The 22709-nt window shown below is 46.6% G+C and overlaps 1 protein-coding gene across 3 annotated transcripts in view; it reads right to left on the bottom strand.

Annotated features, from left to right (window-relative positions):
* Positions 1–22709, bottom strand: part of DSCAM (DS cell adhesion molecule) — a 656562-nt gene that overhangs the window by 270817 nt on the left and 363036 nt on the right. For all 3 annotated transcript variants that reach the window (XM_075334961.1, XM_075334962.1, XM_075334963.1), the window contains exons 15-16: positions 15696–15863; positions 14033–14103 (exon numbers count right to left, since the gene is read on the bottom strand). In XM_075334961.1, the coding sequence (XP_075191076.1) occupies positions 14033–14103; positions 15696–15863 (239 nt within the window). The remainder of the gene's footprint in view (positions 1–14032; positions 14104–15695; positions 15864–22709) is intronic.

Genomic DNA, 22709 nt, shown 5'->3' with positions numbered 1-22709 from the left:
GCCACCGACCAAAGGACGTTGCTGGCGCGGCCAGATAATCAAGAGGAGGCTGCCTTGGTGGCAGCAGCTCCTGCGGACTTCTGAGGACGCGGCTTCATGCGCCAGTTGGTTTACGGACCTTGGCTGAGTTAGTGGACGAGGCCGAGGGCTTAGAGGACGACCAGTTAGAGGAACGAAAGGAACGAAACCTCGACTGGTTCCTGCCCTGGACAGGTTTCCTGGGTTTGTGGCATGGAAGTACTCTTCCTGCCCAAAGCTTCCTTAATAATTTCATCCAGTTGTTCACCGAATAGACTGGTCCCAGCAAAAGGGAGCCCAGCAAGGAACTTCTTAAGAAGCATCTGCCTTCCACTCTCGAAGCCACAGGAGCCTGCGGATAGCGAGGGAAGTAGCCGAGGCCACCGCAGTGCGGTGACAGTCTCCAGCATGGCAGACATGGCATAGGATGAAAAGACTGAAGCCTGGAAGTTAAGGCAACCATTACGGGCATAGAGTCCCTGGTGAGGGAATGCATCTCCTCCAGAGAAGCAGAGATGGCTTTGAGAGCCCGCACTGCTGCAATAGATGGGGAGAACGAGGCCCCTGCCGCCTCATATATAGATTTGGCCAGAAGGTCAACCTGGCGGACAGTGGAATCCTTAGAGAGGTGCCGTCAGCCACTGATACAACTGTCCGGGCTGAAAGTCTAGACACCGGAGGGTCCACCCTTGGTGAATGAGCCCACTCCTTGACCACCTCTGGTGGAAGGGTAAAACAGTCATCAGAACCACGCTTTGGGAAGCGTCTGTCAGGACAGGCTCTGGGCTTGGTCACAGTGGGCTGAAAAACTGGAGTGGTTAAGGAACACACTCCTTGTTCTCTTAAGGTATACTGATGCCTTTCTGCCAGGGGATGCTCCCCTGATACAGGCGGATTGAGGTCCAGTACAAATATAATGGACGCAATCAAATCATTAGCATCTGCGTCACCTTCGGACAGATCAATGGGTACATGAAGTAGCGTCCGAGCCCCTAGTAAAGGCATCCTCCTCGTCCTGCGAGTCAGCTCGTGAATCAGAGCCGCGGGACGAGGAAGGAAAGGGGACCCTGCGTCTCCATTTTAGGAGGACGGGGTCTGAGACCAGATGAAGAATCCTCTGTGAGCTTTGCTGTAGCAGCAGAAGCGCCCTGAGAAGGGGGCTGATGCATGGTCAGCAGTGTCCAGGACAGCTGTCCCCTGGAGAGAGGGATTCTACCCAAACCGGGGGTTCAGCCACCGGAGCCGGAGCAGCCGGAGGGACCACTGATGAGCTTCCAGGCTGAGGGACCACTATGTTAGAGCAAGCATCACAATGTGGTTATGTGCTCGGTACAGGCAGTACGAGTGTACATGCAGTGCATATTAAGAACAGCCTTGCAGCCCTGCTCTGATGTGAGACATGCTGCAGAAGTGGGGGCTCTGTCCATAATGACCCCCAGCAGAGTATATAAACAGAGTATATAAGCAGCTGCACAACCGGAGGTTGTGGCTTGCCAGACCGTTTAACATAGAGACATCTCTGTGCCCTCCAGATCCCCCAGCCCAGGCCCCCATTTGTCACAATGTGGTTATGCAGACATTGAGAACGCTGATAAAATGGCGCCGGAGCGAGGAGAGGGGGCGGGACCTACTCTGAGAGCGGGATCCGGAGGACAAATGAGGTATACAGGGGAGGGAATCTTTCCTCAGTGAGGAGTGTCCGTTCCCTGTGCTGAACAGCCGCTGGGCGGAGCCGCACTGTCCCTCTGCATGACTGACATGCAGGGGCAGTGAAATCGAAACTAGGCCTCAGGCGAAGCCGGGGCCTACATTTAAACATGCGGCCAGCGTGCAGGCACCAGTGAAAACAGGAGAACCGGCCGGAAATGTTAACACAGTCATATAACACACTCTCCCCAATATATAAAGTACAAGGGACCCCTGGAAAAAGAGAATTTTGTTTACTTACCGTAAATTCTTTTTCTTATAGTTCCGTCATGGGAGACCCAGACCATGGGTGTATAGCTACTGCCCCCGGAGGACACACAAAGTTACTACACTCAAAACGTGTAGCTCCTCCCTCCCAGTATATACACCCCCTGCTAGCCAGTCCTAGCCAGTTTAGTGCAAAAGCTGAAGGAGGACATCCACCCACAAGAAGAGACAGAGTAAAAACCGGAAGAACCGGAACCTCTGTCTACAACAAGAACAGCCGGTGAAGACACCGGAACAAGAAACCTGCCAACAGGCAATAGGGAGGGTGCTGGGTCTCCCATGACGGAACTATAAGAAAAAGAATTTACGGTAAGTAAACAAAATTCTCTTTTTCTTTATCGTTCCTATGGGAGACCCAGACCATGGGACGTTCCAAAGCAGTCCATGGGTGGGAATAAACAGACCACTGAGAAGCAGGCAAAACCTAACTTCACAAATGGGCGACAGACGCCTGAAAGATGCGTCTGCCTAAGCCCGCGTCTGCCAAAGCATAAGCATGCCTTGGATAGAGCTTCGAAAAAAGTATGCAAACTATTCGAGCTGCAGTCTGACAGACCTACTGAGCCGTAGCCTGGAGCCTGAAAGCCCAAAAGGCACCGACAGGTCTGATCAAATGTGCTCTGATCCCCGGCGGGGAAGGCACTTGAGTACACTTGTTGGGCCTCGGAAATGGCCGACCTAAGCCAACGAACCAGGGTCGGCTTAGATGCCGAGAGACCGCTACGCTGACTAGCGGTCAGCACCAGAGAGAGGTGCACTGCCTAATAACGGCGGTGCAAGACACATAGATCCGGAGCGCCCGCACCAGATCCAGGATATGCAACGCTTTCTCAAGCGATGAACAGGAGCCGGACAAAAGGAAGGCAGGAAAATTGCCCCGGATAAGGTGGAAGCAGTAACCACCTCAGGGAAAAAAGTCCGGAGTCGGACGGAGACCACCTTGTCTTGATGCAAAAGGCCAAGAAGGGGGTGACTCCGAGAGAGTACAGCCAGAACTCTCTGGCGGGAAATTATAGCCACTAGAAGACTACTTTCTGTGAAAGATGAAACCAAGAAACCTCCCTAAGAGGCGCAAAGGGGGGTTTCCGGGAACCGGGAGGACCGGATTAAGGTCCCAGGGCTCCATAGGCCGCAGGAAAGGCGGAATAATGTGAGATGCGCCCTGAAAGGAGCGCACCGGAGCCAGCCGGACGATACGCCGCTGGCACATACTGACAGAGCCGAGACCTGTCCCTTAATGAGGGATAGTCCTAGCTGTAAACCGGACTGTGAAAGAGACAGGAGGGTCGGCAAGGCTAAAAAGGTCAAAGGACACTTTGAAGCTCGAGTCATAGCGGAGATGACTTCAGGAAGGATACCAGAAGTCGCCAAGATCCAGGACTCAAGAGCTACGCCGTCAATCTGAGAATCCAGAATTCTGACGGAAAAAACGGACCCTTTTGAGAAAAGGTCTGAACGGTCCGGAAGATGCCATGGCAACCCAACGGACAGAAGGAGCAGGTCAGGGTACCAAGCCTGCCTGGGTCAGTCTGGAGAATGAGAATGACCCGACGGCCCCCTTAACTGATCTTGCGCAGGACTCTGGGCAAGAGGTAGAGACGAAGCTGGGATCAAACATGAACCAGTGTGCCTACCGCAAAACCTGAGGATTGTGGACCACGGTTGGACAGCTGAAATAGTCTGCCTCGCAGTTTTCACATCTAGGATGTGGGCTGCGGATATGGTGGACTAGGAGTCCCTTGTCCACTGAAGAATGATGAGCCGCCAAGATTGCCAGGCGGCTGAGTGTCCCGCCCTGGAAGTTGATGTAGGAAAACGCTGTCACGTTGTCCGACTGGACTCGAATGTGCCTAGCCGCCAACAGATGGTGAAGGCTTAGAGAGCTAGAAATACAGCTCTGATTTCCAGCACATTGAACCAGAGGGCTGATTCGGACAGAGTCCAAGCGCCCTGCGCTCCACAGTGGAGATATACTGCTCCCAAGGCGGAAAGACCAGCACCCTGGTGAGAATCACCCGGGACGGGGCCAGGAAGGAGCATCCCTGAGACAGAGTGGCCGATACCACCACTGCAACGAGCCCCTGGTCAGTGGCGAAGCCACCACTCCGAGAAGGAGGGAGGTCGCGTGTACAGCGGAAACCCTCCAGTCTCAGAGGACGCAGGAGAAACTCGGCAAGGAATCGCCTCCATTGACGCCACCGTCTGACCAGCACCTTATTTGGTGTCTGATAGAACGACGTCGACCGCCAGCGGAGGGACTACTGATCGACTAAGAGCAGCTTCACAAGTGCCGACAGAGTCTCGAATTGCGTCCCTGAAAACCTCTGATGCGAAGTCAGAGTGGGCCTGGACAGAATGACAAGCCACCCGAATAGATTAGAGTGGTGAGAGTAAGCGAAGTACTCTGCTAAGAGTCTGCACTGGATGAAACCCTGAGAAGAAGGCCGTCCAGGGCAAACGATCACTGCCAATCCTTAGGGGTGCAGGACCCTAATCACAGCAGCCCCATGAGAATACTCGAAGGGCCGTGGCTAACCGCAAGGGAAGAGCCACGAATTGGACCACTCTGATGGCAAAACGTAGTCAACGCTGGCGTGAACCTGCGATTGACCCCTGCAGAAAAGCATCTCTGATGCCGATGGCTACTAGGGAATCTCCTTGGGTTCTTGATTGATCCGGTGAAAAACACACGGAACAAGACCGAGACTCCATGTGAAAACGCCACACCTGACCATGCTTGAAAAGCTAAAGATCCAGGTCGGAAGGCAACACCCTCTTCGGGGACTAGAAATAGATTTAAGCAAAAATCTCAGAACCGTTCCCAGTCGGGAACCGGAACAATTACTCCGTTGGCCTGCAAGAAATGCCACGGCCTGTGAGAAGGCGGCGGCCTTGGAGCCGGGAGGAGTTGACAGAAAAAATCTGTTTGGCGGGTGGACAGAAATCCATCCTGTAGCCATGGGAGATATAAACTCGCCCCCACTGAACGGAGACGTGTTAGAACCATACGTCGCCAGGTGGAGAGAGCCTGCCACCGACCAAGGAGGTGGTTGGCGTGGCCAGATAGCTCGGAGGAAGCTGACTCCGTGGTAGCATCTCCTGCGGTCTTCTGAAGACGCAGCTTCAAGCCATTTGGTTCTATGAACTAAGGCCGAGCTAGAGGACGATCAGAAGGAGGAACGGAAACCACCGAAACCTCAACTGATTCCTGCCCTGGTTTAGGTTTGTGGCAAGGAAGAACTCTCGTCGCCGAGAGCTTCCTAAATTTCATCTAGTTGGTTCCGAAGAGACTGGTCCCACCAAAGGGAAGCCCAGCAAGGAACCTCTATAGAGGCATCTGCCTTCCATTGCCGAAGCCACACCTGCGGAAAGCGAGGAAAGTAGCCAAAACCACCGCTGTGCGGTGTCCAGCATGGCAGACTTGGCAGAGGATGGAAAGACTGAAGTCTGGAAGTTCAGGCAACCGTCTTGGGCATAGAGTCCCTGTGAGGGAATGCATCTCCTCTGAGGAGCCATCAGCCACTGACATAACGGTCCGGGCTGAGCCACCTGAGGTGAATGAGCCCACCTCTTGACCACCATTGGTGGACGGGGGAAACCCAGTCCTCAGAATCGCGCTTCATGGGAAGCGACTGTCAGAGCGGACCCTGGGCTGGTCACAGGGGCCTGAAAACTGGAGTGGTTAAGGAACACACGTTGTGTTCACCTAGATAAGGTAACTCCGGCGGATTGAGGTCCAGTACAAAATTAATGTACCGTGGGATCCTTATAGAGGTGCCGTCAGCCACTGATACAACTATCCGGGCTGAAAGTCTGGACACCGGAGTGGCCACGCTTGGCGAATGAGTACACTCCTTGACCACCTCTGATGGGAGGGGGAGACAGGCAGCAGAACCCCGCTGTGGGATCTGCAGGACAGGCTGCGGGCTTGGACGCAGCGGGCTGAAAACTGGAGTGGTTAAGGAACACACTCCTCGTCTTGTTAAAGGTATACTGATGCCTTTTTGCCAGCGGGGAATACTCCCCTGATACAGGCGGATGAAGGTCCAATACAAGTATAATGAACGCAATCTAATCATTCGCATCCCCGTCATCTACGGACGGATCAAAGTACGTAAAGCAGCGTCCGAGCCCTTGATAGAGACATCCTCCTCGTCCAGTGAGTCAGCTCGTATCGGAGCTGCGGGACGGGGAGGACAGGGGACCCTGCATCTCCCTGTCAGGAGGACGGGGTCTGTGAGCTTTGCTGAGCAAGCAGAAAAACGCCCTGAGAAGGGGGTTGCATGCTCAGCGGATGCCGGGACAGCCGACCCCTGGAAAAAGAGATTCCCCCAGGGGTCAGCCACCGAACCCGGAGCAGCTGGAGGGACCATGCATGAGCCTCCAAGCTGAGGGGCCACAGCGGTTATGAGCTCGGTACAGCCGTACGAGACTACCAGCAGTGGATAATAAAAAACAGCCTGCAGCCTCGCTCTGTGAGACCTGCTGCAGAGGTGGGGGGCTCTGTCTAGAATGTCTAGAAAACACAAGACAGGGGTTCAGCCTGGGGAGACTCCAGGCTGAGGCACCACCACCTAAGAACCATTACAGTATGGGTCTGTGCCGGTTCAGGCCATATGAGCCTACATGCAGAACATGTAGTGTACAGCCTTGGAGCTTTGCTCCTAGTGAGACATGCTGCTGAGGAGGAGGTTCTATAATAAAGAATTAACTCCTTCACAATGCCCTGCTAGTGTATAAAAGTGCACAACCAGAGGTTGTGACTTGTCAGGCCGCTATTGTGAGTGCCCCCCCAGGTTCCAAGCCTGGACCCCCAGCCAGATATTCACTCCCTGCAGCCAGCGCCGATCAGCGTACTAAGAACGCTGAGAAAATGGCGCTAGAGTGAGGGGGGAGGGCGGGGGTTAACCCAGGAGCGGGAATCGGAGGGCTAAGAAATGTACAGGGGAGGGAATCATCTCCCCAACAAGGAGTGTCCTCCCCTGTGCAGAGCGGCGGTTGGGCGGCGCTGCAGCGTCCCCCTGCATGACTGACATGCAGGGGAACGAGACGAAACTAGGCCGCGGCTGAAGTCGGGGCCTAGAGTTAAACATGCGGCCGAAAATCAGGCATCATCGGCGCGGTACACAGAAAAAAACAGTGGAACCGGCCGGAAACACAGTAAAAGCAGCATTATCAAAGTCAAACACTGTCCCCCTAATAAAGCCCACATTGCAGAAGGACCCTCTGAATAACGTCTCTATACTTAGCTTTGAGACGCAGGGTCCAGTCCCTGGGTGGGGTGGGGGTCCAGTGCTCCGTCCAGCAGGGTCCTGTCAAAGGGCTGCGGATGGAGGCCGGTCTCCTGCAAAGCAGTGAGAACCGTGTTGGCTCCCACTTCAAGCCAGAGCCCCAGCATGGGATGGTGAAGGAGCGCGGCATGAAGGGCTCTTGCCCTGAATCAACCTTAACAGCACTGCCGCCAGGGGAGTGTGAAGGGACATGCCGGGGGTCCAGTGGACCCGCTTTTCTTCCAAATCTTTAGAAAAAATGAAAATCAAAAAAGGATGCATGTGTGTGTGTGATCCTCCTGACACAAAGCATGAAACTGGCTAGGACTGGCTAGCAGGGGGTGTATATACTGGGAGGGAGGAGCTACACGTTTTGAGTGTAGTAACTTTGTGTGTCCTCCGGGGGCAGTAGCTATACACCCATGGTCTGGGTCTCCCATAGGAACGATTAAGAAAGATCACTTTCTGTGGTAATAACGTCTCAGTACTTAGCTTGTGAGACGCAGGTGCCAGGTCCCTGGGGAGTGAGCGCTCCGTCCGGCAGGATCCTGAAAGGGCTGCGGATGGAGACCGGTCTCCTGCAAAGCAGTGAGAACCGTGATGGCTCCCACTTCAAGCCAGAGCCTCAAGGGATGGTGAAGGAGCGCGGCATGTGAAGGCTCCAGCCTTGTAAAATCAACCTTAACAGCACCGCCGACACAGTGGGGTGAGAAGGGACATGCCGGGAGTCCAGATTGGACCCGCTTTTCTTCCAAATCTTTGAAATCAAAAATCAAAATTCAGAGAATGCATGTGTGTGTGTGACCTCCTGAACACAAAGCATTGAACTGGTTGGATTTGTCATCCAGGGGGGTGTATATGCTCGGAGGGAGGAGCTACACTTTTGGTGTAGTACTTTGTGTGTCCTCCGGAGGCAGAAGCTATACACCCATGGTCTGGGTCTCCCATAAGGAACGATGAAGAAATTAAAGGCAGTTGAAATCTAAAAAAATAAAAAAATAAAAGTTGTGCCGGGGCCGTGTTCACCATTGTGCACATCCCCTCGTCTTCTAAAACAGCCTGTAAACGTCTGGGAAGTGAGGGGGTAATTCCTATTCCTGGAGTTTTGGAAGAGGAACGCTGACCCATTCTTGTCTGATGTCAGATTCTCGCTTCTCCACAGTTTGGAATCATTGTCAGATTTTTCATTTTATGAAGCGTGTAAGTTGGCAGCAGGACAGGTCCTGGACAGAAGGTGTGTGTCACTAAAGTGGCAAGCCTCGGTGGTGAAAGACCCGGAGTCGCAAGCTCTAGCACCTGTAGTGCTGAGAGGTTTTTTTCGTTTTTTTCTTTTAATATATATATATATATATACATATATATATATATATATATATATATATATATATATATATATATATATATATATATATATATATATATAAAATGGGCCCAGATTTTGGTTCCGGGTTTTAGGGATAGCCACTAGAGCTGGGTGGGACTGGCCGTTCATTTACTTCCAGTTTCGGGATTTGGAACCAGTGATGAAAAGGAATTCACCTGCCTGGGAGAGGAGGTGAAAACATCTCTTACATTCAGCTCTGCTAGAGGTTGACTAGGTCTGAGGACATGTGGAACACCTAGATGGCCTTTTCTGATTATCGTGTTTTTCCATGTATTTTTTTTCTGTTTGTTTTCGTTCCCTGCCTGTACCTACCTTGACTGCTGACAACGAGTGAATCCCTTACAACACCAATTGTTTTCTACTGATGAAAGGTTTGGTCTGCAGGTGGCCGGTGATGACCACCTGCAGTCCTAACCTTTCACTCTTCTTCTGTGGAGCTGTTGTGATGGATGCAGTATGTAGTTTATCATTGTCCTGCTGAAAAATACAAGGTCTGTCCTGAAACAGACATTGTCTGGATGGAGCAGATGTTCTTCCATCATCTCTATATGACGCTCAGCACTGATAGCCCCTTTCATGTACGACCTGTCCCTGCCATAGGCACTAATGCCCCTGAAATGGAGGAACTGTGTGCAGATAACAAGCTGGATGGTCCCTCTCCTCTGGAGTCTGCAGGACAAAATGTCCGTAGTTTCCATAAAGAATTTCACAATTTGTTTCAACCACAGAACAGTTTTCTATTTTGCCTCAGTCCGTTATAAATGATCTTTGGCCCAGAGAAGACGGCAGTGTTTGTGGATTGTACTGATATTCGGGTTCTTCTTGGCATTGTAGAGCTGTAACTTTTATTTGTGGATTGATAAGTGAACTGTGATCACAGACAATGATTTCTGGAGTATTAAAACCTAAAAGATGTGACCCCAGTAAAGATGTAGAAAAATAAGAAAGAAGGGGTACACTGGAAGAAAAGGACCACAAAAAGTATCAAGTTAAATACAAAATGATTTATTAAATACAGGGTGAATGAATGATTTCTGGAGTATTCCTGGGCCCATATACTGATGTGTATGACGGAATCATGCCGGTGTTTAAGCCCTTTTCCATTTTTCGTTTGTTCCTCTTCTTCTTCCTCCAAGGGCCATTAGTTTTTTATTTTTCCGACAATATAACCGTATGAGGGCTTGCTGTACTTTTGAATGGCACCATTCATTTTACCATATATTAAAAAATTCCAAGTGCAATGAAATTGCAAAAAAAAAAAAAACTGTCAATTCCACAAGGGTTTTTGGGGGTTTTTATTTACCATGTGTTCACTATATGGTAAAACGGACCTGGCATTATGATTCCTCAGGTCAGTACATATATGCAGATACCAAACATATAGTTTTTCTTTTTTTATGTTAGTGATAAAAAAAAACAAAAAACAAACAGAAATTTGTCAAGTTGCGCACATTTTCCGAGACCCGTAGTGTTCTCATTCTTCTGAGTCTGGGGCTCTGTGATGGCTTATTTTTTGCTCCCTGAGCTGCCATTTTTACTGATGCCATTTAGGGGTAGATATAATGTTTTGATCGCCTCTAATTGTATTTTATTGCAATGTTGTAGCAGCCCAAAAATTGTAATTTTTGAGTTTTGATCTTTTTTCTCAATATGCCATTTACCGATCAGATTAATTTATTTTATATTTTGATAGATCGGGCATTTTCTGAACGCAGTGACACTGAATGTGTGTATTTTTTTAAGTTTTTTTTTAATTGTTTTATTTTTATTGGACCAAAAGGGGGTGATTTGAACTAGTGTGGGTTTTTTTTTCTTTAATATTTAAAAATATATATTTTTTTTTCCTGTATTTACTAGTTTCCTTAGGGACTGATCGCTTGTGCTGTAGAGAGCAGAGTGGTAGCACCAGCATCAGTATCGTTGCAGTATCGGGGACCGGTAGTTAGTGGATGTGATTGGCTTAGTTGGAGGTCGTGGCCCGGCATTTCCTTCCCAGCGTTATATTCTGGACCCAACCCACTGATCATTGGATCTCGTATCCGTCACCTGCGTGCCGCCATTGCCTGCTTGTAGTACACAGCTTGTCCAGTTTGTTTCCCCTGTCGTTGGGTGTACTTTCCTTGTAGTGTCCGGAATAAGCGGGTGCGGTGGCCGGCTTAATGAGCATGGTGTCCCGCGTACTATGGCAGACTTATCGGGGCACATTCACGGTGTTGGGAAACGGCATCAATTGGTCATGGGGGGGCGTGTTGGTGGCCGGGCTTAGTCAGTAATTGGAAAGAGACCAGCTGAAGGGCACACACTAACCAGGTAGAGCATGTGGAAAGAAACACCGGGCCATGCACACCAAGGCAGGTGTCACGTCCACCAACTAAGCCGGTCATGCCCACTAATTTTTGGTCCCCGATACTACAAGTATGTCAGCATCAGCACCGCTCTATACAGCAGAAATAAAAATCTCCTATGAATGTTGCTCACAGCGTTCATAGTAGGGTCATCATGACAGACAAAAGGGTCATCAGCCAACCCCCAGCTGTGATGACAGCCCCTCGGCTACTCATGATTGCGTGATGGGGCGCCAATGGGTGGGATCAGAGACGCGTGTTAAATCCTGCTGTCAGAGATTGTCAGTGGCATTTAAGTAGTTAACAGCCACGGGTAAATCTCAGATCACCTGCAGCTGTTAGAGACACTCGATGGCTGAATAAATCAGAAAGATGCGGGCTCGATGTAAGCCCGCATCAAAGGCAGGGGCATAGCCGATGACGATCATGTATGTCATCGGCCGTGAAGAGGTTAATGAAGTCTTGCCTGAGGGCCCGTAGCTCATGATCATCCAATACTGAACACCTTGTCCCTTGAGCACATGGATTTCTCCAGAATCTCTCTTGATAGTATTATGTGCTGTACATGATGACTATTCAAAGTCTTGGCCATTTTACATTGAAAAAACATTTTTTGTATTTAATCCACGATTTTTAGCTGCAGTTCAGTTTTGTGACCTCTGACCATCTTTGCTTCTGACTCTGCCTCTCTAACATCATCTTCTTTTTATACACAGTCTGTGACTTTGAAAATTGAGCGCTGACTCTTCCGCCATTGTTCACATTAGCACCACTTTCTTTTCCAGCCTTTCTCTGTCCTAAATTTTATGAGATGTGTCGCTGCCATCAATTTCTAAATGAGTTAATATTTACAAATGAAATGGGAAAAATGTCCAACATTCAATTTCTAATCTGTGGTAAAAAACATAAGGTAATAAGAGTTTTCCAAATCTGGTTTTCTTTACAGTCTACACAGCCACTAAAGTATTATGGAATTAGGATTTTATATTAAAAAAAAATAATGAAACCCATAAAAACTGTAATAAAACGATAGTGGAACAGTCCATTGTGTCCTTTATATCTCCATCTAGTGTAGTACAGTGGAACCTTGGATTAAGAGTAACTTGGTTTGAGAGCGTTTTGCAAGACAAGCAAAGCTTTTTACACATTTGTAACTTGGTTTAAGAGCAATGCTTCGCAATAAGAGCAAATACTCACCGCGCACACTTCCGGTTCCATCCTTTCACCACGCTCTGACCCGCTCTGGAGGTAACTTCCTGTACATATGTATTGTATACTGTACACAAATTAGGAAAGGAATCCAGAATCCAAATACTGTCTGCGTTTCAATTATTTTCTATGGGAAAATTCGCTTTGATATAAGGATAACTTGGTTTAAGAGCACACTCCTGGAATCAATTATGCTCATAATCCAAGGTTCCTCTGTATTATTATAGTGTCATGGCTGTCTCTCCGCATTATGAGACTAGAGACAGATTCAGGACTTCAGAGTCAATTCCATTCTTGACTCTCAATATTAAACGTGTTTCCTTTGGCAGTCGTAGGGTTAATGTCCCTTTGCTTTCTAGCAGCTTCTGAATCCTGGTTAGATGTTTCTAGCTTGGGACCACTCCCAGTCCATTTATATACCCTCTGCTACCAGCAGACGGAGCTGGTTATTCCTTGCCAATTGGATGCTGGTCTTGGAGGAGGAAGGAGCTGCTGAAACCCTCTGTTGAAGTTGCTGGTGTGGCTGCAGTCTTGGTGCTGACTGCAGCAGTTCATTGTTGCGTTTCTCCCTTGTTTGTCTTCCTTCCCTGGTGTGTTGTTTTAGTGCAGTGGTAGGGCTAATATCCCTTACCTGCCCACTCACTAGCCAGGACTATTGTAGGGTCACTCAGGGCTTCAGTGAGGAACTAGTATAGGGACTGGCTAGGAGTGCAGGGTACAGTGGCAGGTAAGGTGGGGACATGCCCATCTTGCCTCTGACTAGCGCTAGGGCTGACCGTTGTTAAAGTGTCCCCATTGTACCCCTTGTTTGTTGTGGTGTTACCCCTGTTAAATTGTGAGCTTGGCTTCACGCTGAACCTTTCCTAGTCCACGTCGTGACATATAGAAGTATAATTTGAGCACTGTCAGGTAGATCTCAAGCTCTTTTATCTACTTTCTGCCTCACCCAGTCCTACTCATCGAAGGGCAGCTTGAGGGACGGGGGGGTGGGTGGGGGTTATGAAGCAGTGACACTTTCAGTGCCCTCCTAGGTTCCTACATTCTGTTCACCAATTTATCAGAAAACGATGAGCCCGATGCTAATTTTGCTTTTTACATTTTTACATTCAGGATTACTGTAGTCTAAAGATTTTCTTCTTACTGTGGCAGTGTAAAAAAAAAATATTGCACCAAAAATACTTAAAAAAAATTATTTAAACTCAGTTATGATTGTTAGGGATCCAATGACATTCGGAACCACCCCTATTCCTGACAATAGAGAGGCTGCAGTGCTAGTTTAGCGTTTTGCTCCTTTCTAAGTTTTTCCTCCAAAAATAGTTTGGTGCACAGAGAAAAGTTAGAGGCGAACTCAGCACTACAGCTTAATTCTAGGGATCAAAGGGGATCCAGAGATCATAAAGTGATCTTACAATACAAAATCACTTTCCAAAATGGGATATTGCTTTACAAAGTTATTCCCACCTTCATTTATGAACATTTTTGGATACTGCTTGTAAAAACGAGCACTTTCACAACTAAAATTTGCAGCCATTCTCGACATATTTAAATGTTTCTTTTTAGGAGATTGATCGCTGCTGCTGGAAGCACTGTGCTGAATTTATCCAGGATTAGGAGACAACAGCGCATTCAAGCTTCAAAACAGTGCTTACAAGCTGAATAGAAAGAGTTTGTGGTCGGTCTCCAAGGCAACAAGACGTAAACAAAAGAACAGTTTTTTTTAATATCTCAAAAATGGCTGAATTTTTTATTTACGAGTCCTATCCAACAATATCCATTTATGAGGATGGGAATAATCCTCTATCCCTCGGACTCTGAACATTTATGTGACTCACCTTCCAGGTAACCCTGATACTTTGTGAGGACACTGGATCGAGCTGGACTTCCTGAGGAGGGCCGTCCGGTGCTGTGAAAGACCGCAAAAAAATATCCTTTATTTTGCATATTTGTTTATGAGCTTTTATATCTGTAAATAATCAGTAAAATAGTCCAACACTATGAATAATAATATAATAATAATAATAATCTATAATTTTATAGCGCCAACATATTCCGCAGTGCCTTACAATTGGCAATGAAAAGCTAATAAAATAATCTATATTTTTATAGCGCCAACATATTTTGCACTGCTTTACAATTGGCTATGAAAAGCTAATGATAAATAAACTAATGATTACTATGTCATGGCGAACAATCTCCAGTCTCACTGCAGTGGTGCTGATGCTAGTTTTTCCTCTGCTCCTGGTGTATATGAGCTTCCCTGAATCGCCACTAGATGGCAGTGCTGACTGATAAAAGGATCATGTGCAGCGTGAATGGTATTATGGTAATATCTGTGCAACACAGACGGGTGTAATTCACAGCTGGACAGAGGTGCATTATCCAGGCCACAAAGGAGTTGCACAGGTCATGTTAAAAAGGAAACTAAAAACATAAAAAAAGCATAAGGGAAAAAAAAAGAAAAAACGAGTATATGTCGCATTATAAAAATAAAAAAAAACAAAAAAACAAGCAAAAGAGAATCGGCATCGTCCATAACGATCTATGCACGTGTTTAGAGTATGGTGTAATGCATGATAAAAAAAAAAAAAGCCAAAAACACTGTTCTTTGATAATCATGTCTCCTGAAGGAGAGGAGTTAAAAGTGATATAATGGTTCATATAAAAAAAAAAAAAAAAAACAACAAATATTGGGCAACTTTTGGTGACTTTACGTTAGTTGGAAGGGATGGGTCCAATTGTATACAGGCAAAGTTACCAAAAATTGGAGTAAATTTTACCAGAAATGTATTTCAATTTAGATTTTTAGACTGTCAGACGAGCTGCATGAAGATCTGCCACAAGGAGCGGTCCACCTTGAAGGACTTTTTAATTTTCTTAAATGCATGTATTTGAGGCCAAATACAATTTTTTCAAATCGGGTTTCATTAAAAATTTGCCTTCTATAGCCTGCTGTCTGCAAAATGAGTTAACTGAGAATCCATCAGTGAGCTCCTTGACCTTATCTGTCTTTTTCTGAGCTTCTCTCAGCTTATTTATTACCACAGACCACATCAAAGTTGAATTTGCAGGAAAACAAAGAGCTTGTAAAAGCCAGACGGTGCAAATTTTTCAAAGAAATCCAATTTCAGAAGACTTCTCATAGCTGAGTGTTTGTTACAATTGCATCCAGTGTAGACAATCCTCTGTCTCCAACATAAATCTACTCTTTTAACAGTTTTCTTCACTCCTTACTGGACACAAATGCAGAAAACCCTCTGTCGTGAAAAGGATTAGGTCTGTTCAGGTACAGAAAGTGGAGATCTCGCCGTATGCTCCATCTGAATGGTCGTCCTTTCCTTGTTTTCAGCCATATGATTTCAGGCATCTCCTGTGACAATGGGGCTGTCTGTGATGGGATACCCGTTACCTGTCCCTTTAACTCGGGCCTCCAGGCTGTAACTGGTGACTATTCTATATGCCCGTTATATGACGGATCACGGTGCCAGCGTCCCATACCTGCTTCCTCGGTGGTGATGGTAAGCTCGTTGCTGGCTTCGCTCTTGCCTATATGGTTTTTTGCATACATCCGGATGTTGTAGGTGGAGGACGGGTGGAGGTCGATGATGGTCGCCTGGTTGAGCTGAGGCGAGACGTCTTTGGTTCTCTGGACAGAATCCCACGAGTCTGGTAAAGAGACAAGAACAGAGTGAACATGACAATAAAAAAAGCTACAATCCAGGACAACGCCAGGAACAACAATGTGAGATTTCCGAAACCCACCCTTATGGTCCTGCGTACTGTTTTTGGAGGTGATGGAGGAGCTTCGGCCTCTGCACCCCATATGCACATAGGGTGGAAAGGGACTAATATGATATCACGCCCACAGATCCTCTGTACTAGACCTGAGACTAGTGTGTAATGTACTGTTATTTGTTAAAATCAAAACTTATTAATAAAGCTGGTTCAAAAATCTGTATTACTAATGCAATATGGAAGCAAATGTTGATCTTAAAGTGTAACCGTCAGTTTAATTTTTATTTCATAAATCAAAAGTACAGGTGAAATTAAGAAACTTTGCAATCTATCTTATCAGACAAATCTGCTGCTTTCTCCTTCAGGACCGATTTTTTTGGGTGAAATCTGACTTCAATGTACACAGATTTTACCCATGAATTGAAAGTGAAAGCTCAGTCCAGGAGGAGAAAGAAACGGATTTCTCTGATAAGATATATTACACAGTTTCTTATTTTCATGTGGACTATTGATTTATGCAATAAAAATTAAAGACCAAGAATCCAAAGTGCAAAGGTGAAATCTTTATTAGCATAGGGGTAGGTGCGGGGTGGCACGTAACAAGTGGGGGCGCGGACACCAATCACTGATCAGAATGTACATGCAATTGTCACAGATTCCTTATGAACTGATGTATAGTCAATCCATAATATAATACAATCATGTACCATCAATTATTCCTTATATTACATGTAATTTACACAATGATAAATATATAATGGAACCATGAACACCATTAGCAACCAGGTAGGGCCATGTCACTATCTAATAGAAAGGAACATTTTTCTTTCACTACCCATCCATCTGAGTCCCTAATAATAGCTAGTGGGGAGGAAAATTTCCTCAAAAATTCCCATCCATCAGGGTCCCTAATCTAATTGGGACAATGTCATGGCAAAGAGTGGCAATGGCATATCAAGACACTCAGAGGAATAAAGTTCCAGGGCTAAACATAAGTATAATAGACCGGTGGCACGTTTTTACCTGGGAAGCAATGGTGGTCAGAGAGTGGTGTAAAACCGCGTCCTTCCCGACGGCCGTTTCGGCTATGAAGCCTTCGTCAGGGAGCGTGGACAATACCACCAATCAGACCCTACATTGATACGGGTCAGGGGCATCGACCATCTTGACTCTGGGATTCGTGGGGGAAAGATTAGTCAAAGACTGTCCAGAATGGAGACGAGATGGATTTGGACATTAAAAACTCTTCACCCTTTGGGATTGAATGAGAATATTTCCTATGCCTCATTTTTGTGATAGCCGTGGCCCTCTATTAACTCTTGAGGGGGTTTGTTGTGTTGTTTTTATTGTTATTTATTTTATTTTAATTTTATCTATTCTAGGCGTCTTCCCTCCAATTTCAGGATTTGTCCTCGAGGATGGAAGTTGTAATATTCTGCACCTCTTCATGTGTCACCTATAGGAAGAATCTGGATTGCAGCATCGTGAAGAGCATTATTCTTTGCATGATAATATTGTTATTTTTACTTTGGGCATACATGTCAGCCGACATGTTATACACCGTATGAGTGATACTATATATGCTTTTTACCTTTTGTGTGAAACTATTTATCGTGCCCTTCTCCCCATTTGTCTATCTTCTATATTTTCCACCTATGTATAGTAAGATATGCTGCTATTTGTATATTCTTTATATGTATTTCATATATATATATAACAGATCTATAGCTCTTATCCCCATATATAATGCAGCTATGCAGAACTATATTGTAATAGTCGTTGGTCATTTGGGGAGATATTTATAAGGATTCTGTCCTCCTCTATGAGATCTTCCACTTTGTAGTACTAATCCTGTTGTGTACATTGCCTGTCTAAGTGACGGTGCGCATGCGCCCGGGGAGCGACGTCACTGCACTGCCGCGCCGCTCTCTCCCTGTGTGACGTCTGCTCACATGGCGGCCACGTGATGCGCACACGTGGTGGTCATGTGACCGGAACCGTCGGACAGGTGATGATTCGGCTGCTGTGGAGCGTCCCGCGCTGCCTTGGATACTGCATGCGTCACGGTCATAATGGCCGACACTGATTGGTTACCGCCTCTTTTTAACTCACACTTCCCCTCACTTGTCCACGACCCCTGACGAAGGCTTCATAGCCGAAACGGCCGTCGGGAAGGACGCGGATTTACAACTCTCTCTGACCACCATTGCTTCCCAGGTAAAAACGTGCCACCGGTCTATTATACTTATGTTTAGCCCTGGAACTTTATTCCTCTGAGTGTCTTGATATGCCATTGCCACTCTTTGCCATGACATTGTCCCAATTAGATTAGGGACCCTGATGGATGGGAATTTTTGAGGAAATTTTCCTCCCCACTAGCTATTATTAGGGACTCAGATGGATGGGTAGTGAAAGGAAAATTTTCCTTTCTATTAGATAGTGACATGGCCCTACCTGGTTGCTAATGGTGTTCATGGTTCCATTATATATTTATCATTGTGTAAATTACATGTAATATAAGGAATAATTGATGGTACATGATTGTATTATAGTATGGATTGACTATACATCAGTTCATAAGGAATCTGTGACAATTGCATGTACATTCTGATCATTGATTGGTGTCCGCGCCCCCACTTGTTACGTGCCGCCCCGCACCTACCCCTATGCTAATAAAGATTTCACCTTTGCACTTTGGATTCTTGGTCATATGTGTTCTCTTTTTGATTTAAATTATTACGACTTATCCTCAGTCCCCATCCAGTTCCTTATGCATAACATGGTGCTTAATGGTCATATATGTATCTGGTAAATCATGGTGTGGCTGTGGCTTTTTTTGTATAATAAAAATTAAAGGGACGGACACACTTTAAGGGGCAGAATTAGAGTACGATGGGCGAGCAGAGGATCAATGCTATAATCTGAGGGAGCCGCACAATCTGACCGCACAGGGATTCAGCACACTTGACCTTTATGGGATTATCCTCAGAGGTCCGGCCCGGCTTTACTAATAAGCTGGATGTGGTCAGGTGCTGAGCCAGCAGTAATATATCTGCTTACACTAGTGACGCCGGCCGGTTTCTCCCATACAGATAGGTGGCTTCTTTTTTGGTTTACAAAAAGCACCTCCACCCTCTGACCTCCCTTTAAGGTAAGCTAGTGTGAATATAGCGAGCGCGAGATATGAAGGGCTCCTTACAAGACACTGCACGTTATTGATTATACAGTGTCAGTCCTTAAAATTAATGATTGGTGAAGGTCCGACACACAATTAAGGATTGGTGGAGGTCCGACACACAATTAAGGATTGGTGGAGGTCCGACACACAATTAAGGATTGGTGAAGATCCAACACACAATTAGGGATTGGTGGAGGTCCGACACACAATTAGGGATTGGTGGAGGTCCGACACACAATTAAGGATTGGTGGAGGTCCGACACACAATTAGGGATTGGTGGAGGTCCGACACACAATTAAGGATTGGTGGAGGTCCGACACACAATTAAGGATTGGTGGAGGTCCGACACACAATTAAGGATTGGTGGAGGTCCGACACACAATTAAGGATTGGTGGAGGTCCGACACACAATTAGGGATTGGTGGAGGTCCGACACACAATTAGGGATTGGTGGAGGTCCGACACACAATTAAGGATTGGTGGAGGTCCGACACACAATTAAGGATTGGTGGAGGTCCGACACACAATTAAGGATTGGTGGAGGTCCGACACACAATTAAGGATTGGTGAAGATCCAACACACAATTAGGGATTGGTGGAGGTCCGACACACAATTAGGGATTGGTGGAGGTCCGACACACAATTAAGGATTGGTGGAGGTCCGACACACAATTAGGGATTGGTGGAGGTCCGACACACAATTAAGGATTGGTGGAGGTCCGACACACAATTAAGGATTGGTGGAGGTCCGACACACAATTAAGGATTGGTGGAGGTCCGACACACAATTAAGGATTGGTGGAGGTCCGACACACAATTAAGGATTGGTGGAGGTCCGACACACAATTAAGGATTGGTGGAGGTCCGACACACAATTAAGGATTGGTGGAGGTCCGACACACAATTAGGGATTGGTGGAGGTCCGACACACAATTAGGGATTGGTGGAGGTCCGACACACAATTAGGGATTGGTGGAGGTCCGACACACAATTAAGGATTGGTGGAGGTCCGACACACAATTAAGGATTGGTGGAGGTCCGACACACAATTAAGGATTGGTGGAGGTCCGACACACAATTAAGGATTGGTGGAGGTCCGACACACAATTAAGGATTGGTGAAGATCCAACACACAATTAGGGATTGGTGGAGGTCCGACACACAATTAGGGATTGGTGGAGGTTCGACACACAATTAAGGATTGGTGGAGGTCCGACACACAATTAGGGATTGGTGGAGGTCCGACACACAATTAAGGATTGGTGGAGGTCCGACACACAATTAAGGATTGGTGGAGGTCCGACACACAATTAGGGATTGGTGGAGGTCCGACACACAATTAAGGATTGGTGGAGGTCCGACACACAATTAAGGATTGGTGGAGGTCCGACACACAATTAGGGATTGGTGGAGGTCCGACACACAATTAGGGATTGGTGGAGGTCCGACACACAATTAGGGATTGGTGGAGGTCCGACACACAATTAGGGATTGGTGGAGGTCCGACACACAATTAAGGATTGGTGGAGGTCCGACACACAATTAGGGATTGGTGGAGGTCCGACACACAATTAGGGATTGGTGGAGGTCCGACACACAATTAGGGATTGGTGGAGGTCCGACACACAATTAGGGATTGGTGGAGGTCCGACACACAATTAGGGATTGGTGGAGGTCCGACACACAATTAAGGATTGGTGGAGGTCCGACACACAATTAAGGATTGGTGGAGGTCCGACACACAATTAGGGATTGGTGGAGGTCCGACACACAATTAGGGATTGGTGGAGGTCCGACACACTGCCAGAGCACCACAGCGTCTTACTTCACGTAGTGGTCGTTCTCAGGTACTGCAGCTCAGCTTGTATTATAGTATATGTGATTTCTGCTGCAGTACCTGAGAATGGCCACTACATGGTGTACGTTTTCTTTTTTACAAGAATCATTTAATGATCGCTGAGGGTCTGACCTTTGGGACTGAAATAGTTCCTGAGAGTGAAGGGGCTACAGAGCTGATACAGAGCTGCTGCACAGCGGTGTGAGGAGACCTAGACATGAATGGGGCTGCGTTTTACCAACAAAAACTATGAAGGGCCTGCAGCGTTGTATCAGGGTGTGGGGTCCGGAGTCTGGCCCTTTATATATAAGGCCTACGGAAGCAGTGACCACAAAAAAGGATAACAATACTGGGGCAAAATGTGGAGACACCAGAATGGGGACACAAGGGGTGAACACAAAAAAATAATGGGGAATGCAGTTGCTTCCTCCTTATGAATGTACAGTCATGGCAGAGGCATCCTTGAAATTGTTGCAGAAAATGAAATATTTATTACAATTACACGTTTTGTTGTGCACACGTTTATTTCCTTTGTGTGTATTGGAACAAGACAAAAAGATAGAAAAAAAGGCAAATTGGACATCATTTCACACAAAACCCCCAAATTGTTGTCCCTCTCAACTTAATATTTGGTTGTGCCCTTTACCCATTGGAATAAATCCCTGCAATCAATCTCTTCCTATAACCGTCCACAAGCTTCTTCCTCCTCTCACCTGGAATCTCGGACTCTTCTTTATAAACTGCTCCAGGTCTCTCATACATGAAGGCGTCTTCTCTCTTCTCTTCTCTCTTCTCTCCTTCCAACAGCAATTTTAAGATCTCTCCATAGGAGTCAATGGGATTTAGATCTGGAATCATTGCTGTCACTTCAAAACGTTCCAGCACTTTGTTTCCATCCATTTCTGGGGGCTTCTTGAACAATGTTTGGGGTCATTGTCCTGCTGGAAGACCTATGACGTAGGACACAAACCCAGCTTTCTGACATTGGACACTACATTGCCACCGAAAATCCTCTGGCAATATTCAGATTTCATGATGCCTTGCACACAGTCAGGGCCCCCCAGAGGCAGCAAAACAACCCCAAAACATTTCTGACCTCCACCATATTTGACTGTAGGTCTTGTGTTCTTTTCTTTGTAGGCCTCATTCTGTTTTCAGTAAACAGTAGAATAATGCTATCTTGGTCTCGCCTGTCCACAAAACGCTTTCCCAGAAGGATTTTGGTTACTCACATACGTTTTGGCAAACTAGAATCTAGCTTTTTTATGTCTCTGTGTCAGCAGTGGGGTCCTCCTGTGTCTCCTCCATAGCATTTAATTTCATTCACATGTGGACTGATAGTTCGCTTTGACACGGATGCCCCCTGAGCCTGCAGGACACCTTGGATCTTGATTGGGGCTTATCTTCCATCCGGACTATCCTGTGTTGCAACCTTGCATCAATTTTTCTCTGCTGTCCAAATCCAGGGAGATTAGCTACAGTGCCATGGGCTATAAACTCCTTGCTTATATTGTGCACTGTGGATAAAAGATCATCAAGGTCTCTGGAGATGAGCTTGTAACCTTGAAATTGTTGATACTTAGCAGCAGTCTGGGTTTTCAAATCCTCGGACAGTTTTCTTCTCCTCTCTCTGTTCTCCATGCTTAGTGTGGCACACACAGACACACAATGCATAGATTGAGTCAACTTCTCCCTTTTTTTATCTGGTTTCTGGTGTGATTTTCATATTGCCCACACCTGTTACTTGTCATAGATGAGTTT

The sequence above is a fragment of the Anomaloglossus baeobatrachus genome, chromosome 2 (assembly GCF_048569485.1).
Source record: "Anomaloglossus baeobatrachus isolate aAnoBae1 chromosome 2, aAnoBae1.hap1, whole genome shotgun sequence".
NCBI classification, from domain to species: domain Eukaryota; kingdom Metazoa; phylum Chordata; class Amphibia; order Anura; family Aromobatidae; genus Anomaloglossus; species Anomaloglossus baeobatrachus.
The sequence above is the reverse complement of the archived record's forward strand: the minus strand, read 5'-3'. Positions and strand labels throughout refer to the sequence as shown.